This window comes from Halichoerus grypus, chromosome 5 (genome assembly GCF_964656455.1).
Source record: "Halichoerus grypus chromosome 5, mHalGry1.hap1.1, whole genome shotgun sequence".
Lineage (NCBI taxonomy): Eukaryota > Metazoa > Chordata > Mammalia > Carnivora > Phocidae > Halichoerus > Halichoerus grypus.
The window spans coordinates 156,218,333-156,231,512 of NC_135716.1; the positions used below are offsets into that span (position 1 = coordinate 156,218,333).

The 13,180-nt window shown below is 38.1% G+C and overlaps 1 protein-coding gene across 13 annotated transcripts in view; it reads left to right on the forward strand.

Moving 5' to 3' along the window:
* The window catches only part of SCMH1 (Scm polycomb group protein homolog 1), a 174,632-nt gene that overhangs the window by 81,062 nt on the left and 80,390 nt on the right, over positions 1–13,180 (forward strand). For 10 of the 13 annotated variants that reach the window (XM_078073309.1, XM_078073318.1, XM_078073316.1 and 7 more), the window contains one exon: positions 9,790–9,878. In XM_078073309.1, the coding sequence (XP_077929435.1) occupies positions 9,790–9,878 (89 nt within the window). The other 3 variants (XM_078073314.1, XM_078073315.1, XM_036102917.2) reach the window with 3 other exon arrangements.

A 13,180-nucleotide genomic window follows, 5' to 3' on the forward strand; every position in this document is an offset into this window, starting at 1 on the left:
TAGGACTCACGTTTTCTGATTTCAGAACTTATTACAAAGCAACAACACTCAAGACATGTAGTACTGGTATAAAGATAGACATAGATCAGTGGATTAGGCTTCAGAGTCCAGAAATAAACTCATACGTTTATGCTCGATTGATTTTCAACAGCGGTACCGAGACAGTTCAGTGGATTCTCAGCAACCGGTGCAGGGCCACCTGGATATGCACATGCAAGAGAATGAAGCTGGACCTTACCTCCACACTAGATAAAAAAATTCACTCCAACTGGATGATAGTCCTAAATGTCGGAGCTACAACTATAAAACTACTGGGGGGAAATATAGGGGAAAAGCTTCATGACATTGGAATTGGCAATGATTTCCTGGAAATGACACCAAAAGCACAGGCAACAAAAAGAAAAAAAAATAGTTAACTTGGACTACATCACGTTAAAAACTTGCTCATCAATGGACAATATTAACAGTGAAAAGAGAACTCACGGGATGGGAGAAAATATTTGCAAATCATGTATCTGATAAGAGGTTAATATCTGGAATATTTTTTAAAAATTCCTTCAACTCAACAATAAAAAACAACCAGATTTAAAAATGAGCAAAGGACTTGAATAGACATTTCTCTAAATGGCCAATAAACACATGAAAAGATGCACAACATCACTAATCATTAGGAAAATACAAATCAAAACCACACTGAGATACTATTTCACACCCATTAAGGTGGCTATTATCAAATAGAAAATAAGAAGTATTGGTGAGGATGTGGAGAAATTGGAATCTTTGTGCACTATTGATGAGGATATAAAATGGTGCAGCCACTATGGAAAACAATATGGCGTTTCTTCAAAAAATGAAAAATAGAATTACCATATGATTTAGCATTTCCGCTTTTGGGTATATAGACAAAACAATTAAAAGCAGGGACTCAAGCAGATATTTGTATACCTATGTTTAGAAGCATTATTCACAATAGCAAGAAGATTGAAGAAACCCAAATGTCTATCAGTGGAAGAATGGCTAAACAAAATGTAGCATATGCATACAGTGGAGTGTTATTGAACCTTAAAAAGGAGATTCTGACCCATGCTACAATGTAGATGAATCTTGAAGACATTATGCTAAGTGAAATAAGCCAGTCACAAAAGGACAAACTGTATGATCCCACTTATACGGGATACCTAATTTAGGTAAATTCATAGAGACAGAAAATAGAATGGTGGTTGCTAGGAGCTGGTGGGGAGGGAGGAATGGCAAATTATTGTTTAATAGGTACAGAGTTCACTTGGGGAAGATGAAGAAGTTCTGGAGATGGATGGTGGTGATGGTTGCACAACAGTGTGAATGTACTTAATGCCACTTACTTTTGAGAAAGAGAAGGGGAAATATGTGTACACACACATGCACATTTTATACACGAAATTACATATTTTATATACCTAGTTTTATAAGAAGAAACACAGGAGTGTTAAACCAGAAAATAATGAAAAGGTCACCTATTGGGAGTGTCTGGGAGTAGGGTAGAAAGTATAGCAATGAGAGTGAGACTTATCTGAGAATACTCTTTTATATTCTCTTAACTTCTGTGTTATGTAACTATTTTACTCAAAAAATAAAATGAAACCAGAAAAACAAATCTTAACACAAAATTGATTACAAACAGCAACAAACTGAACTGTTTATCAAATGGATATCATAACAACATTGAAAAAAAGAATTAATTCAAATAACTTCAACACAGAACCTTCACAGTATACCCTTAATGGGACATATTTCAAAGAAAAAAATGGAACTTCAAATAAATTCTGATGTTTTCTTAATCTTAGTGATTTTACCCTAATCATCTGAAGCTATTTTGCATACATTGAAGATAGAGCAAATGAGTAAATAAGATACAAATATGGGATGGGGGAAGATGAAGAACCCTGTAATACAGAATTTGAATGGGAGGTATCTATATGAACTCGTAACTTTAAAAAATGTATATAATTTTATATATACTTGTACTATAATTATATAAACTCTATTCATTGAAAAGGTCTAGAAGTAATGACACCTCAGTACCAATGTGGTTTCTAAATCCCACTCTTCACTAGAAGGAATCATGGCTCCTTGGAGAAATGGCTGATTTCAAGACTGAGCAGAAGAGAAAATGTAAGGTGAATTTGGAACATTCTATTATGCCAGAAAGAAAAGAATTCTCAAAGAATGATGGGGACATATCAGAAGGACATAGGAGCCAGCTTGAAGGGGCTCTGACCAGCCAAAATTGGAACAATATAAATATCAGAAAAATAATGAAAACAAAAGAATAATGGTATTGGCATCCATGGGTCCCTAGTGTACAGAAACAAAAAAATTTTAGAGTTGTAGGGAGAGGTCTAATTACAGAATGCCAGCTAATAAATATAGAAAGAATGATAGAAAATTACCGTTTTGCAACCACCATTTCAGTTGGTTCAGGCAGGGGTAATCAATGAATGCTAAAACCATTGGGTAAAAAAGCTTATCAGAGAATAGGATATTCACATAATCTCAGTGTTTTTCCCCACTGATTACCTATTAATTACAAAGGGAAATTATAATGAAGATATCCGTCAGTCACTCCTTACCAAGTGATCAAATTTAGTATCATCAGTAATTAGATAAACTGACATTACGTGCTTCTTAAAGTAATGAAGTGAGAAGTATTCAAATCACTTGTATTTTTGTCAAAACTGTTTAGTATGAATGTAATCATAAGGAAACAATCAGAAAGAAATCGAAGTTGTGGGATATTCTATTAAACAGCTAGCCCACACTCTTCTTCAAAAATACCAGCTTCATGAAAAAAAAAACAAAAGGCAACAGGACTGTTCTAGATTAAAGGGGCCTAAAGGAACATGACAACCAAATGCAATATGTAATTCTTGATCAGCTCCTGTATTTAAAAAATTAAACAGCTATAAAGGACATTTTGGGGACAATTGAGGATATTTTGAATTAAATTTCTTGGGTATGACATTATTACGGTTTTAAAAGAGAATGTCCTTGTTCTGAGGACAAATGTACTGATGTATTTAGGGGTGAAGTGTCACTGTGTCTCTGACTTCCTCATAGTTCAGAGGAAAAAGTGTGTGTAGATAGATGGAAAGCAAATATGGTGAAATGTTACTAGTTGTTGAATTTAGGTGAAGGGTACATAGTTGTTCATGTACTGTTTTTGCTACTTTTCTCTAGGTTTAAGATTTTTCAAAATAAAAAGTTTAAATAAATTATGTATATAATTATACATATATATGTGTGTGTGTTCATGTTCCCCAGGCCTCCTCTGGACCTCTCCCCAGAGTTGCTGAATCAGAATCTCTAGGTAATGGGGCTTGGGATTCTGCATGGTAAAATGACTCTCCCGAGACTCTAACAAAATTGGTCTATATTTGGGAAACATTGCCCTAGAAGAGCATTCTTCTGTAAAATCTTGTATGATGTGTGTGTGTGTGTGTGTGCGCGTGTGCGTGTGTGTGTGCTGTTCACAAAGGGAACATTCATACTCCCTTGCAGAGTCCTCCGGGGGAAAAGGTGGAAAGGTAGAATGATCCTCAGATGACATTATTAACTCAATGCTGCCAACCTTTTCCTCACACTCCCTTGTTTTACTGACCTATTCTACTCAAGACTGATTATTTCTTCTAAACAAGACTATTTGGATCACTAGTTCTCAAACTTGGCTGCCAGTTAGAATCACCCAGAGACCTCTTAAAAATTTCAGTGCCTAGGCCTTACCTCAGATCAGTTAAATCAGAATTTATGATTCTGGGTGGGACCAGTGTAGTCTTTAATGCTCCCTCAGGGGATTCCAATGTCCACGTTTGAGAGTCCCTGGTCTAAAACAGAAGCTGGCTTCTGGTGAGGCCCCTAGTCAAGTGTGTCAGGATCCCAGGACAAAGTGCCTAGTCAGCAAACTTGGTCACATGCTCTGGGGTCTATGTGGTACCTTGACTTGAAAGGAACCCTTTGTATATTCCTGTCACTGATCAGTCTTTCCACTTGCTAAGTAGCCTCCAGGGCCTGTGAATAGAAAGGGGGTTTTAAAAAGATACACATCTCATTTTATGATCACAGAACTTGAACTCTATTAAAACCTCTGGGGGTGGTCAACCCAAAAATTTGGAAGTTACTTTAACCATGGTGTCTTAAAAATATTCACTAAACCCCCTCTTCTCTACAGCAAGGACCCTGCCAGACCTATGTACACATATACCTATCTCAAGATTAGTCACAACCCCCACCCCCAGTTAAATCAATCTGAATTAACTTGTGTTTGCGAGTGTATATGGGAGTGTACCACCGATATGGGGATAGAGACCTATCAGAACTAAACGGAATCCAGACTTCCCAGATAGTCAGGCCAGATACTCCTTCCTCAGGGAAGACAGTGTGGTCGGCACCTCTCTGCCCGTTTCACTTCTCCTTTCTTTCATGCGTGGGGTAAAATTGTGATCGTCCACTTAACCCCAGTCTGGAAGCACGGCTTTAGGCCAGTGTCACCATCTGACAAATACAGAAACAAGGAAAGGGAAGTAAGTTGTCCAGGGTTGTACAGTGAGTTCGTGGCATATTTCTGCACATGAATTTGTAGATGTACATATATGTGAAGCTCCTCTGGGAGAAGAGAATGAGTTGGGAATCATCTTGACAGCCATAGAGTCTAATAACTTCACAAGGCTTGGAATTATTAGATGCGACAATGGCAGAGTAGGGAGTGGAGCCCACAACCACGTGGTTCCTGGGGTGAGTGCTGTTCTGTTACTCGCCACCAGAGGGCATGAACTTTGATTAAATCCTAGACCTGGCTGATCTGCATCTAAGTCCAGAGCTTCTTCAGGTCAAGGTTGGTTTAAACAGCTGGATCCTAACTTATTCAATAGTCCCATTGTCTTGGGAATATCTGGAAGCTCCTTATAACTGGTTCTTTATAAATTTTTTTTAAAAGAAATCCTAAGTAAGCATAGAACATTTGCAGCATGCCTGGGTTTAGAATTAAAGAGATCTGGCTTTGTCATATTAGCTCAGCCACTTCCAAGTTTAGTTATGTGGCCACTGGTGAGTTGCTCTTCCTTGACTTTTAACCTTGAATTTCAATTGCCTCACCTGCCAGATCATTCATAAACTCTGCCACACCTGGTTTTTGTGGGTATTAAATGGAATAACATGATAAAGTATGCATCGATTCTTGGTACCTGTTTACTAAGTGGGGATTTTTCCTTTGTTCAATAAAAACTCTCATGGAGTTTATATTTTAGTTGGAAAAGACATACACACTACAAAGAAAAAAGAAAGAAAATCCAGACAGTGATAAGGGCTAAGGACAAATAAAAGGGAGCAGGATTTAGGTAAGATGGTCTAGGAATGCCTCTCTGAGGAGATGATATTTCAGCAAAGAACTAACAAAGATTTGAGAAAGGGAAGGATGTTTGAGGCAGAAGGACACAGCTTGATGTGTTTGAGAAACAGAAAGATCAGTGAATGGGGGGCAGAGGAGTGACAGGAGATGAGTTATAAGAAGTAAGCAAGTTCCATACCATGTAAGCCTTGTTAACGTACCTGAAGACCATAGATTTCTTTTGTGTTGTGGGATGTAAGCATAACAGTGATGTGATCTGATTTATATTTAAAAAAACACACACAGACACAAACATATCATTCTGGCTGTTATGTGGAGAATAGACAATAGGGAGGCAAAAGTGGAGGCAGAGAGTGTAGCTAGAAGGCTGTTAGAATATTCTAGGCAGAATGTGACTGGGCCTTAGATCAGGGGTGGTCCTTGGTGGGTGAGAAATCTTGAATGGCGAGAGATGGTTTGAAGATCCACATGCTGTCAAGCCTTGCTGACTAATTGTATTTGAGGGGTGCTAGAAAGGAAGGAATCAGAGGTGACTTTTAGGCCTTTTGGTCTGAGTCACCTGGGTTTAAATAAATGGTACCATTCAGTGAGCTGAAATGACTGGAGAAAAGAGCAAGTTGGGGTGGGCAGCAAATCCAGAGTTCTGCTTGAAATGTACTCATTTTGAGACCTCTTAGCATCCAAGTAGACTTGCAGAACAAGGCAGTTGGAAATACGAGCATGAAACTCGGGGCAGAGGTTTGAGCTGGGGATATAAATCGGCTGTCCTATTTTCCAAGAGACTGGAGACCAAGAAGAAGAGAACGAGGGCCGAGCACGGAGGTGCTCCCATTTTCAGAGGTTAGGATTTCTGACCCACCTGTTCTTTTCCTCCCAAGCACCCTAGGCCATTGTTTAATTCGAGGAGATCCTCAGATTACTCTTTGTATTCTTCTTCTCTTCCCTCTTACACAAATTTATGACCCAAACTCCTTTTACCAGTAAAAACAGTATGGTAGGGCTGAGTGATGAAATATTTGAAGACGTTAATGTGCTGACTGATAATGAAGGTTCTGGAGACAGAGGAATTGGGCTTAAATCCTGCCTCTGCTGTTTACTAGCGTAGTAACCTTGGATATTTTACTTCATTTCTCTGAGCTCAGCCTTTCCATCTGTAATGGCTAGCATTTATCTAACGCTTGTTATATACGAGGCTGCGTTTTAAGTCTTTCACATGTCTTAACCTATTTTAATCCTTAGAACAATCCATTGACGTAGTTACCATTTTTATCCCACTTTATTGTTAAAGAAACTAAAGCCAGAGAGAGTTTTTGTAATTTGCCATAAGTTACACATCAGGTAAGTGGCAGAGCTAGACTTGAATCGAGGCAGCCTGGTTCCTGAACCAGTGCTCCTTTTCTCGTATCTAATTCACAGAGTTGTAATAATGATTAAATGAGGTAACCCACTTAGAGTGTATATAGCACATAGAGCCTGGCACAGCATATGTGCGTAGTAAATGTTTGGAAGGCAGCATAGTATAGATAGTATAGTGAAAGAGAACCAGATGAAGAGTCCTAGGGCTCCAGCCTGATTCTACAAGAGCAACTTACGTGACCACAAATAAGTGTCTTAGCCTCTCTCGACTTCAGTTTTGTAATCTGCAACATAAAATCTTTGTACTATATGGTCTCTGAGGGCCCTTTCCATGTTAAAGTGCTATCTGTGACTGCCCAAGACAGATTATGGATACATTTGAATTTGGAGGGGGGTCCCACATCACCTTAGGGGTTGGGGAATAATGTCCCTCAGTAATTCCTTGGGTTGGTAACATTTCTGTGTTGCCCTGCTACTCTTGAAGGAACTTGCTAGGAGGTAGTGAAACAGAATAGCTAAGAACCATGAGGTCTGGCTTGAGACCATCATATATTGCAATCTTCATCACTTACTACCCTGGACAAGGTATTTATCTTGAGTTTCCATTTCATCTTCTGCAAACAAAGGATAATAATAGTACATACCTCGTGGTGTTATTTCAGATATCCAGAAAGAAATTGCATGTGAAGAATTTAATACATAATAAGCAGTCAATACGAATTAGCTATTATAATATTATCATAAGTGTTCCTAGAGCTGAGAGGACTTTTTTTTTTTTTTTTTTTTTTTAGCTCTTCAAGTTCCAGGTGAGATAGAAGCTCCGGAGTAACCCATTCCTAAAAAAATGGAATTGGTAATTACATGGCAAGGCACTTGTTGGGAACTAAGGACATGAATCTGAGTGTTCTGATCCTGCAGTCATTCCTCCTACTCCTCCCTTTTATCAAGGTATAGCAAGCATTTCCCTAGAACAGTTGTGCCTTGCCTCGCCTTGCCCGGAGGTGTAGTGGACAATTCACGGCACATCTGCTCTAGGTCTGACTTGCATCAGCCCTTGCCTGACCTCAGGAGAGTTTTTTCCTCACACACAGACCAGGCCTGAATTTCTGAAGAAATTTAATTTTTTTTTTTTACCCTGATCAAAGGAAAGTGGTAGTCAAGACTCCTTTGGCTGTGAGTACAAAAACAACTCAAACCAGGTTAAAGGAGGGGAAAGGAGGAAGCAGGAATTACTGACTCCATATGACCAAGAAGTTAAGGCCTGCTGCTGAGTGTATTTGGACACAGGGTTTTAAACACTCTCATGGCTCCCCATCCCTTGCTCTACCTTGGCTTTATTCTCAGTTATGTTCTCCATATAGCAGTGCCAAACCTACAAACATCCTTCTAGGCATGATCTCAGGGAAAGAAAGACTGTCCTCCAACATGCCTATCATGTCAGAAAACAGTTGCCCCAACTTGGGACATACATACACACTCTTGGTGGGGGGAGTCTGATGCCTGCAAATGGCATCATATTCTGTTCCATGGCCAGGTTGGTACAGTCACACGATAGACACCCCCACTGAAGCACATAGAATTTTTCCAGAAGGAAAAAAGACGAGGCAAGCAAAAAAGTAAAACAGTAGCAGTTTTAGGTGAAGTAATAGGAACATCCACATCGCTGTCACCATCGTTGATATAAATGAGCTGTCCCAGGACCTCTCCTGACCTTGGGGAGCTCAGCTTAGCCTAGCCAGCTTTGAGACACAAAGTTTCCATCATGTGGGGTGGTAACTCTCTTATTTCCATTTTCTTCTCTCTTTTCATGTCCTCCCCCTTAATTATAGTTATTAATTAATACTTAACCCCCAAAGCTGATTCTTCCTTTCTCATTTTACCTGCACACTGATAGTTTAGCATAATCCACAGTGTGGACTGAAGGGTCCAATTGCCTGGGTTTCAATTCTTTCTCATTTGCTCACTTCGAAATCTTAAGTTTACTTTATACCTCTCTTCTCATCTATAAAATGGAGATAATATCTACCTCCCTGGGTTGTCTTGAGGAGTAGTAGATGGTCTGTGGAAAGTGATCGGCACAGTGTCACGTACACAGTAAAGTCCTCAGGAATAATAGTTGTTGTTACTTCCAGCTCTGCAGCTTTGATGCCGCCTGTCTGTTGTTTTGTCAGGAATGGGAAGCTGAGGTTGATGGGGAGACTATTAAAAAGCATTAGTTTTGAGTATCTCAGGATAGTTGAAGCCAAATAGAAGGAAGCATTTGAAGTTCTATTTGGAAGACTGAACTACAATAACAATCTTATTTTTACAATTTATTAATTAAATGGTACAGTCTTACTGCTTTTACTTGCTGAACAACAATGGACAATCTCTCTAGGCTTCTTTTTACTCTTTTGGAAAATGTGTATTTTGGGAAGAGGATTATCCCTTCCATCTTCATCATTGTCTGATCCTTAACTGTTTAAGTAAAAATGAGTATCAGAAAGTGTTTTGTACTGTATGTGTGTGTGAGAGAGAGAGAGAGAGAAAGGAAGAGAAAGTGAGACAGAGAGAAATAGTGAGTTAGTTTATATTGAAATAAACCAAAAAGATTTACTTGTATATTGGATGTATCCATTGACATATTTGGTTTCTTCTTAAGAGATTATCCTATCCCCTTTCACACTCTACTGTCTAGATCATTTCTAAGTATTGGTTAATCCTACCTCACATCTATTTTGGACTTTTCAAGGAAAGCTTTTTAGACCTTATAATATATATTTTATAATACTTGTCATAGAGTCAGAAAAGTTGGTTGGGGACTTTGTCCCACTGCTTACTCTGCAACATTACATTGGGCACGTTACGTTCCCTCTCCCGTGCCTCATTTCCTCGGCTGTCTAATGAGGCATTTCTTCTATTTAACCTTTAAGTCCTTTCCTAACAGTCTGTGATTCTGTAACTATCACAGCATAGGTTGTGGCAGGAGTAGCTGGATTCCCAAGGGAAAACTTGATATCACCACTTCCTTTTGAAACATATTTTTTATCTGTTGCCCATTATGTTTGCTGCAGGATTTCGGCTGAATGCCTCCTCTTGGCCCATGTTCCTTTTGAAGACACTAAATGGAGCAGAGATGGCTCCCATCAGGATTTTCCACAAGGTATGGTGTCCTTCAGATATCACCACTTGCTTAAGGTCAAATGCTTACATTCTTTGATTTACTAAGCCCCTGATGTCTACTTTATATTTATGGCCTGACGATGCCTTCTCAGAAACTAGTTCAGAGGGAGGATTTTTAGTATCTTAGGAAGCAACAACTGTCTCTGGAGGAAATTTCACTATAAGTCAGGATTCCTGGGTTTTGGGTCCCAGCTCTGCCAATAATAAGCAGTGTCCTTTTGTCCTCATCTGTAAGTGGGATTCTGTCTCACAGGGTTGTCAAGAAGTTAAAATGTATTTATCAGAAAAACACATAAAATATAACATAAATCTAAAGGAGCTGTTCTCATCCTAGATCTTTGAATTCCCTAAGGTCCATATGCTAAACAAAGAGAAAGGAAGGAGACTATTTTTTGAATGTCTACAGTATGTTTAGAGTTGGTATACACCATCTCATTTAATATCCACAGTTAACTTTCTGAAGCAAGAATTACAATTTCCATTTAATAGTTAAGGAAACAAATACTTTTGAATAAAGACCTTGCCCAAGATCACATGGCTAGTAAGTCGTGGAGGAGGGATGTAAAACCTGTATCCATTCTTCCTTGTTTCTTAAGGCATGAAGCAATCAGTCTGCTGTCAGCTGAATTCTTTAATGGGGTAAAGGAGACTGAATTAGAGTTGCCTATGCTGCTAGTTAAGTCTAAACCCTAAGAGCACTATATGGTTCCCAGAATATAGTGTACTGGGCAACTTAAAAACCCTTTCACTACAGAATATATCAAAATGGTGGGCTGGTGGGGGAGGGAGACCAACAAATACTCTTTTACATGCTTTGCCAAGCTACCAGAAAGTTAGAAAACTCTCCAGAGGCCAGAATGAAGAAGGACATCCAGTGTTAAGTGTATATGGTGCACCTGTAAATGCCTTAAGGGGCGTTGCCAGTCTTACTTTCTAAGGATCTTGTCTTTTAACAGCCACAGTAGAATAGATGAGCACTTGGGCCCATGCAAGGCAGGGAAACGGGCCTGAGACTGCCACGTAGACAACCAGATCAGGTCCCTCAACTGGTTACTCCTTCTTGGAAAGACTGTTAACACTGGTGAGGAAAGTCTCTGGGTTCTAGGGAGGGGTGAAAATGGAGTCACTTTCTCCAATAAAGTGGTCTTCGCCCATGTAGGTCCATGGTTCAGATATAGTGCCTGTGTTGTCTGGGAACTTCAGGGCTATATGGAGATATTTCTGAGTGCCTGCAGAGGCAAACCCAGAGCCTCTCCAGATGGTTTGGTTGCTTTCAACCCAATGTCATAGACGTCCCAAAAGTGAAGCACCACTGAAGATGAGTGTTCATTTCAGAATTTCAGAGCCCTCAAAAACTCTCAAAACAAATCCAACATGCTGGGACATCGGTAGACCCAACAAACAGTAAGGCTATAACCCAATGGCTTTCAGATAATAGAAACACCAGATAGAGATTTTAAATTAAGTATTTAAAAATGATTAAAGAACGAAAAGAAGGACTTTAAAAATTGAGAGAAGTACAAAACCCTATTTCTGAAAATATTGAAAAAAACAAATTGAACATCTAGAAATGAAACTTAATGATTAAAAGAACAAATTAATGAGTAGGTATATAAGAAACTAGGACTTAAAGAACTAACTGAAAGACAGGTATAAGGACTTTCCCCAGAACGCAGTGCAGAGAGATAAAGAACTGGAAAATATTAAAGAGAAGAGACAGGAGAGTAATATTAGAAGGTCCAATATATGCTGAATATGAACTTCAGAAAGATTAATTAGAAAGAATAGAGAATAAGGGTATTCAAGAAGATATTAGCAGAATTTTCCGGAGTTGTGTAATAAAGACAAATACATACCTTAAAACATCACGATATGATTGAAGTCCAAAGGAAAGATCTGAACAAGTAATCACACAGAACACCTTCCAAAGGATTACAGGTAGGCTGGCAGCACATTTCCAGACAGAAGCAGTACCAACCAAAAGATAATAGAACAGTATCTTCCAAGTACTGAGAAAAAATTGTTGTCTACCTACAATTTTATATCTAGCCATATTATTATTTCAGAATGAATGTAAAATCAAGACATTTCCAAACAAACTATACAAGTAGTTACTAACATAGACGCTGAAAAAACAACTGAAAATACATTTTCAGGAAGAAGGTAATTGAACCCAGAAAGTAAGAATGAAGAAGTAATGGTGAGAAAAGATTGCTTAACATGTGGGTAAAGCTAATCAAGCAGTGCCTATAACCATATAAACTAAGTATAATAACAATGTGGAACTGAATTATCAAACACTTATTAACTCAGGAGTAGGTAAAATAGTCTAAGGTCCTTATATTGCTTGGGACTATACATAAAGATGAGTTTAGATTTAATTATGTCAACTATCCAGTTACAAATCTTAAGGGGATGATCCACTGAAAGACTATAAATAGAATGGTTAACATCTGAATCAATGGAACAGTGGGAAGGGAAGAAAATTCAATTGATTGTAAAGGGGAAAAAGGAACCTGGAAAAATCAAGTTACATAGAAAGTAAGCAATATGATAACTGTAATAAATTTAAATATGTCAGTTATCACAAAAATGAGCTTAAACTTATCAGTTCAGACATACAATTAGATTGTTTTTAAATCTAACTACGTGCTGTTTACAAGAGACACTGCTGCAATATGACACTAAAATGTTGGAAGGAAAAGCAAAGATAACACTAGGCAAATCTTCATCAAAATAAAGCCAGTGCTAACCATACTGACATTAGGCAAGGAGACTTTGTTGCTGAAAGACATTCTAAAGAGGCCACTATCTAATGATAAAAGAGTACATGCTCCTGAAAAACATTGCCTCAAATATGAAAGCAGAATTTGACAGAATTTGGACAAATTGGAAAATCTACAATTGCTACGGGATATTTCAGTACATGTCTCTCAGTAATTGATAAATCAAGCAGACAAGGAAATTGACATATGAATCAGCATAAGCTACTTAGTATTAAATCAGCTGATCAGTTTTAAAAAATAAGTTGCATTTCTATTTAATAGCAACAAGTGGCCTGAAAAATAAAATTTTAAAAGATAGCACTTAGGATAGCAATAAAATTATAATATGCCTAGAAAAATGTTAGTAAAAAGCATGAGATATTTATAGAGAAAATTTAAAAATTCATATTAAAGAAGGAATCTGCATTAAAGAATGCTTAATAAATGGAAAATACTATCATGTTCCTGGATGAGAAGGCTAAATATCATTTATACAAAGGTTATTTCTTCCTAAATT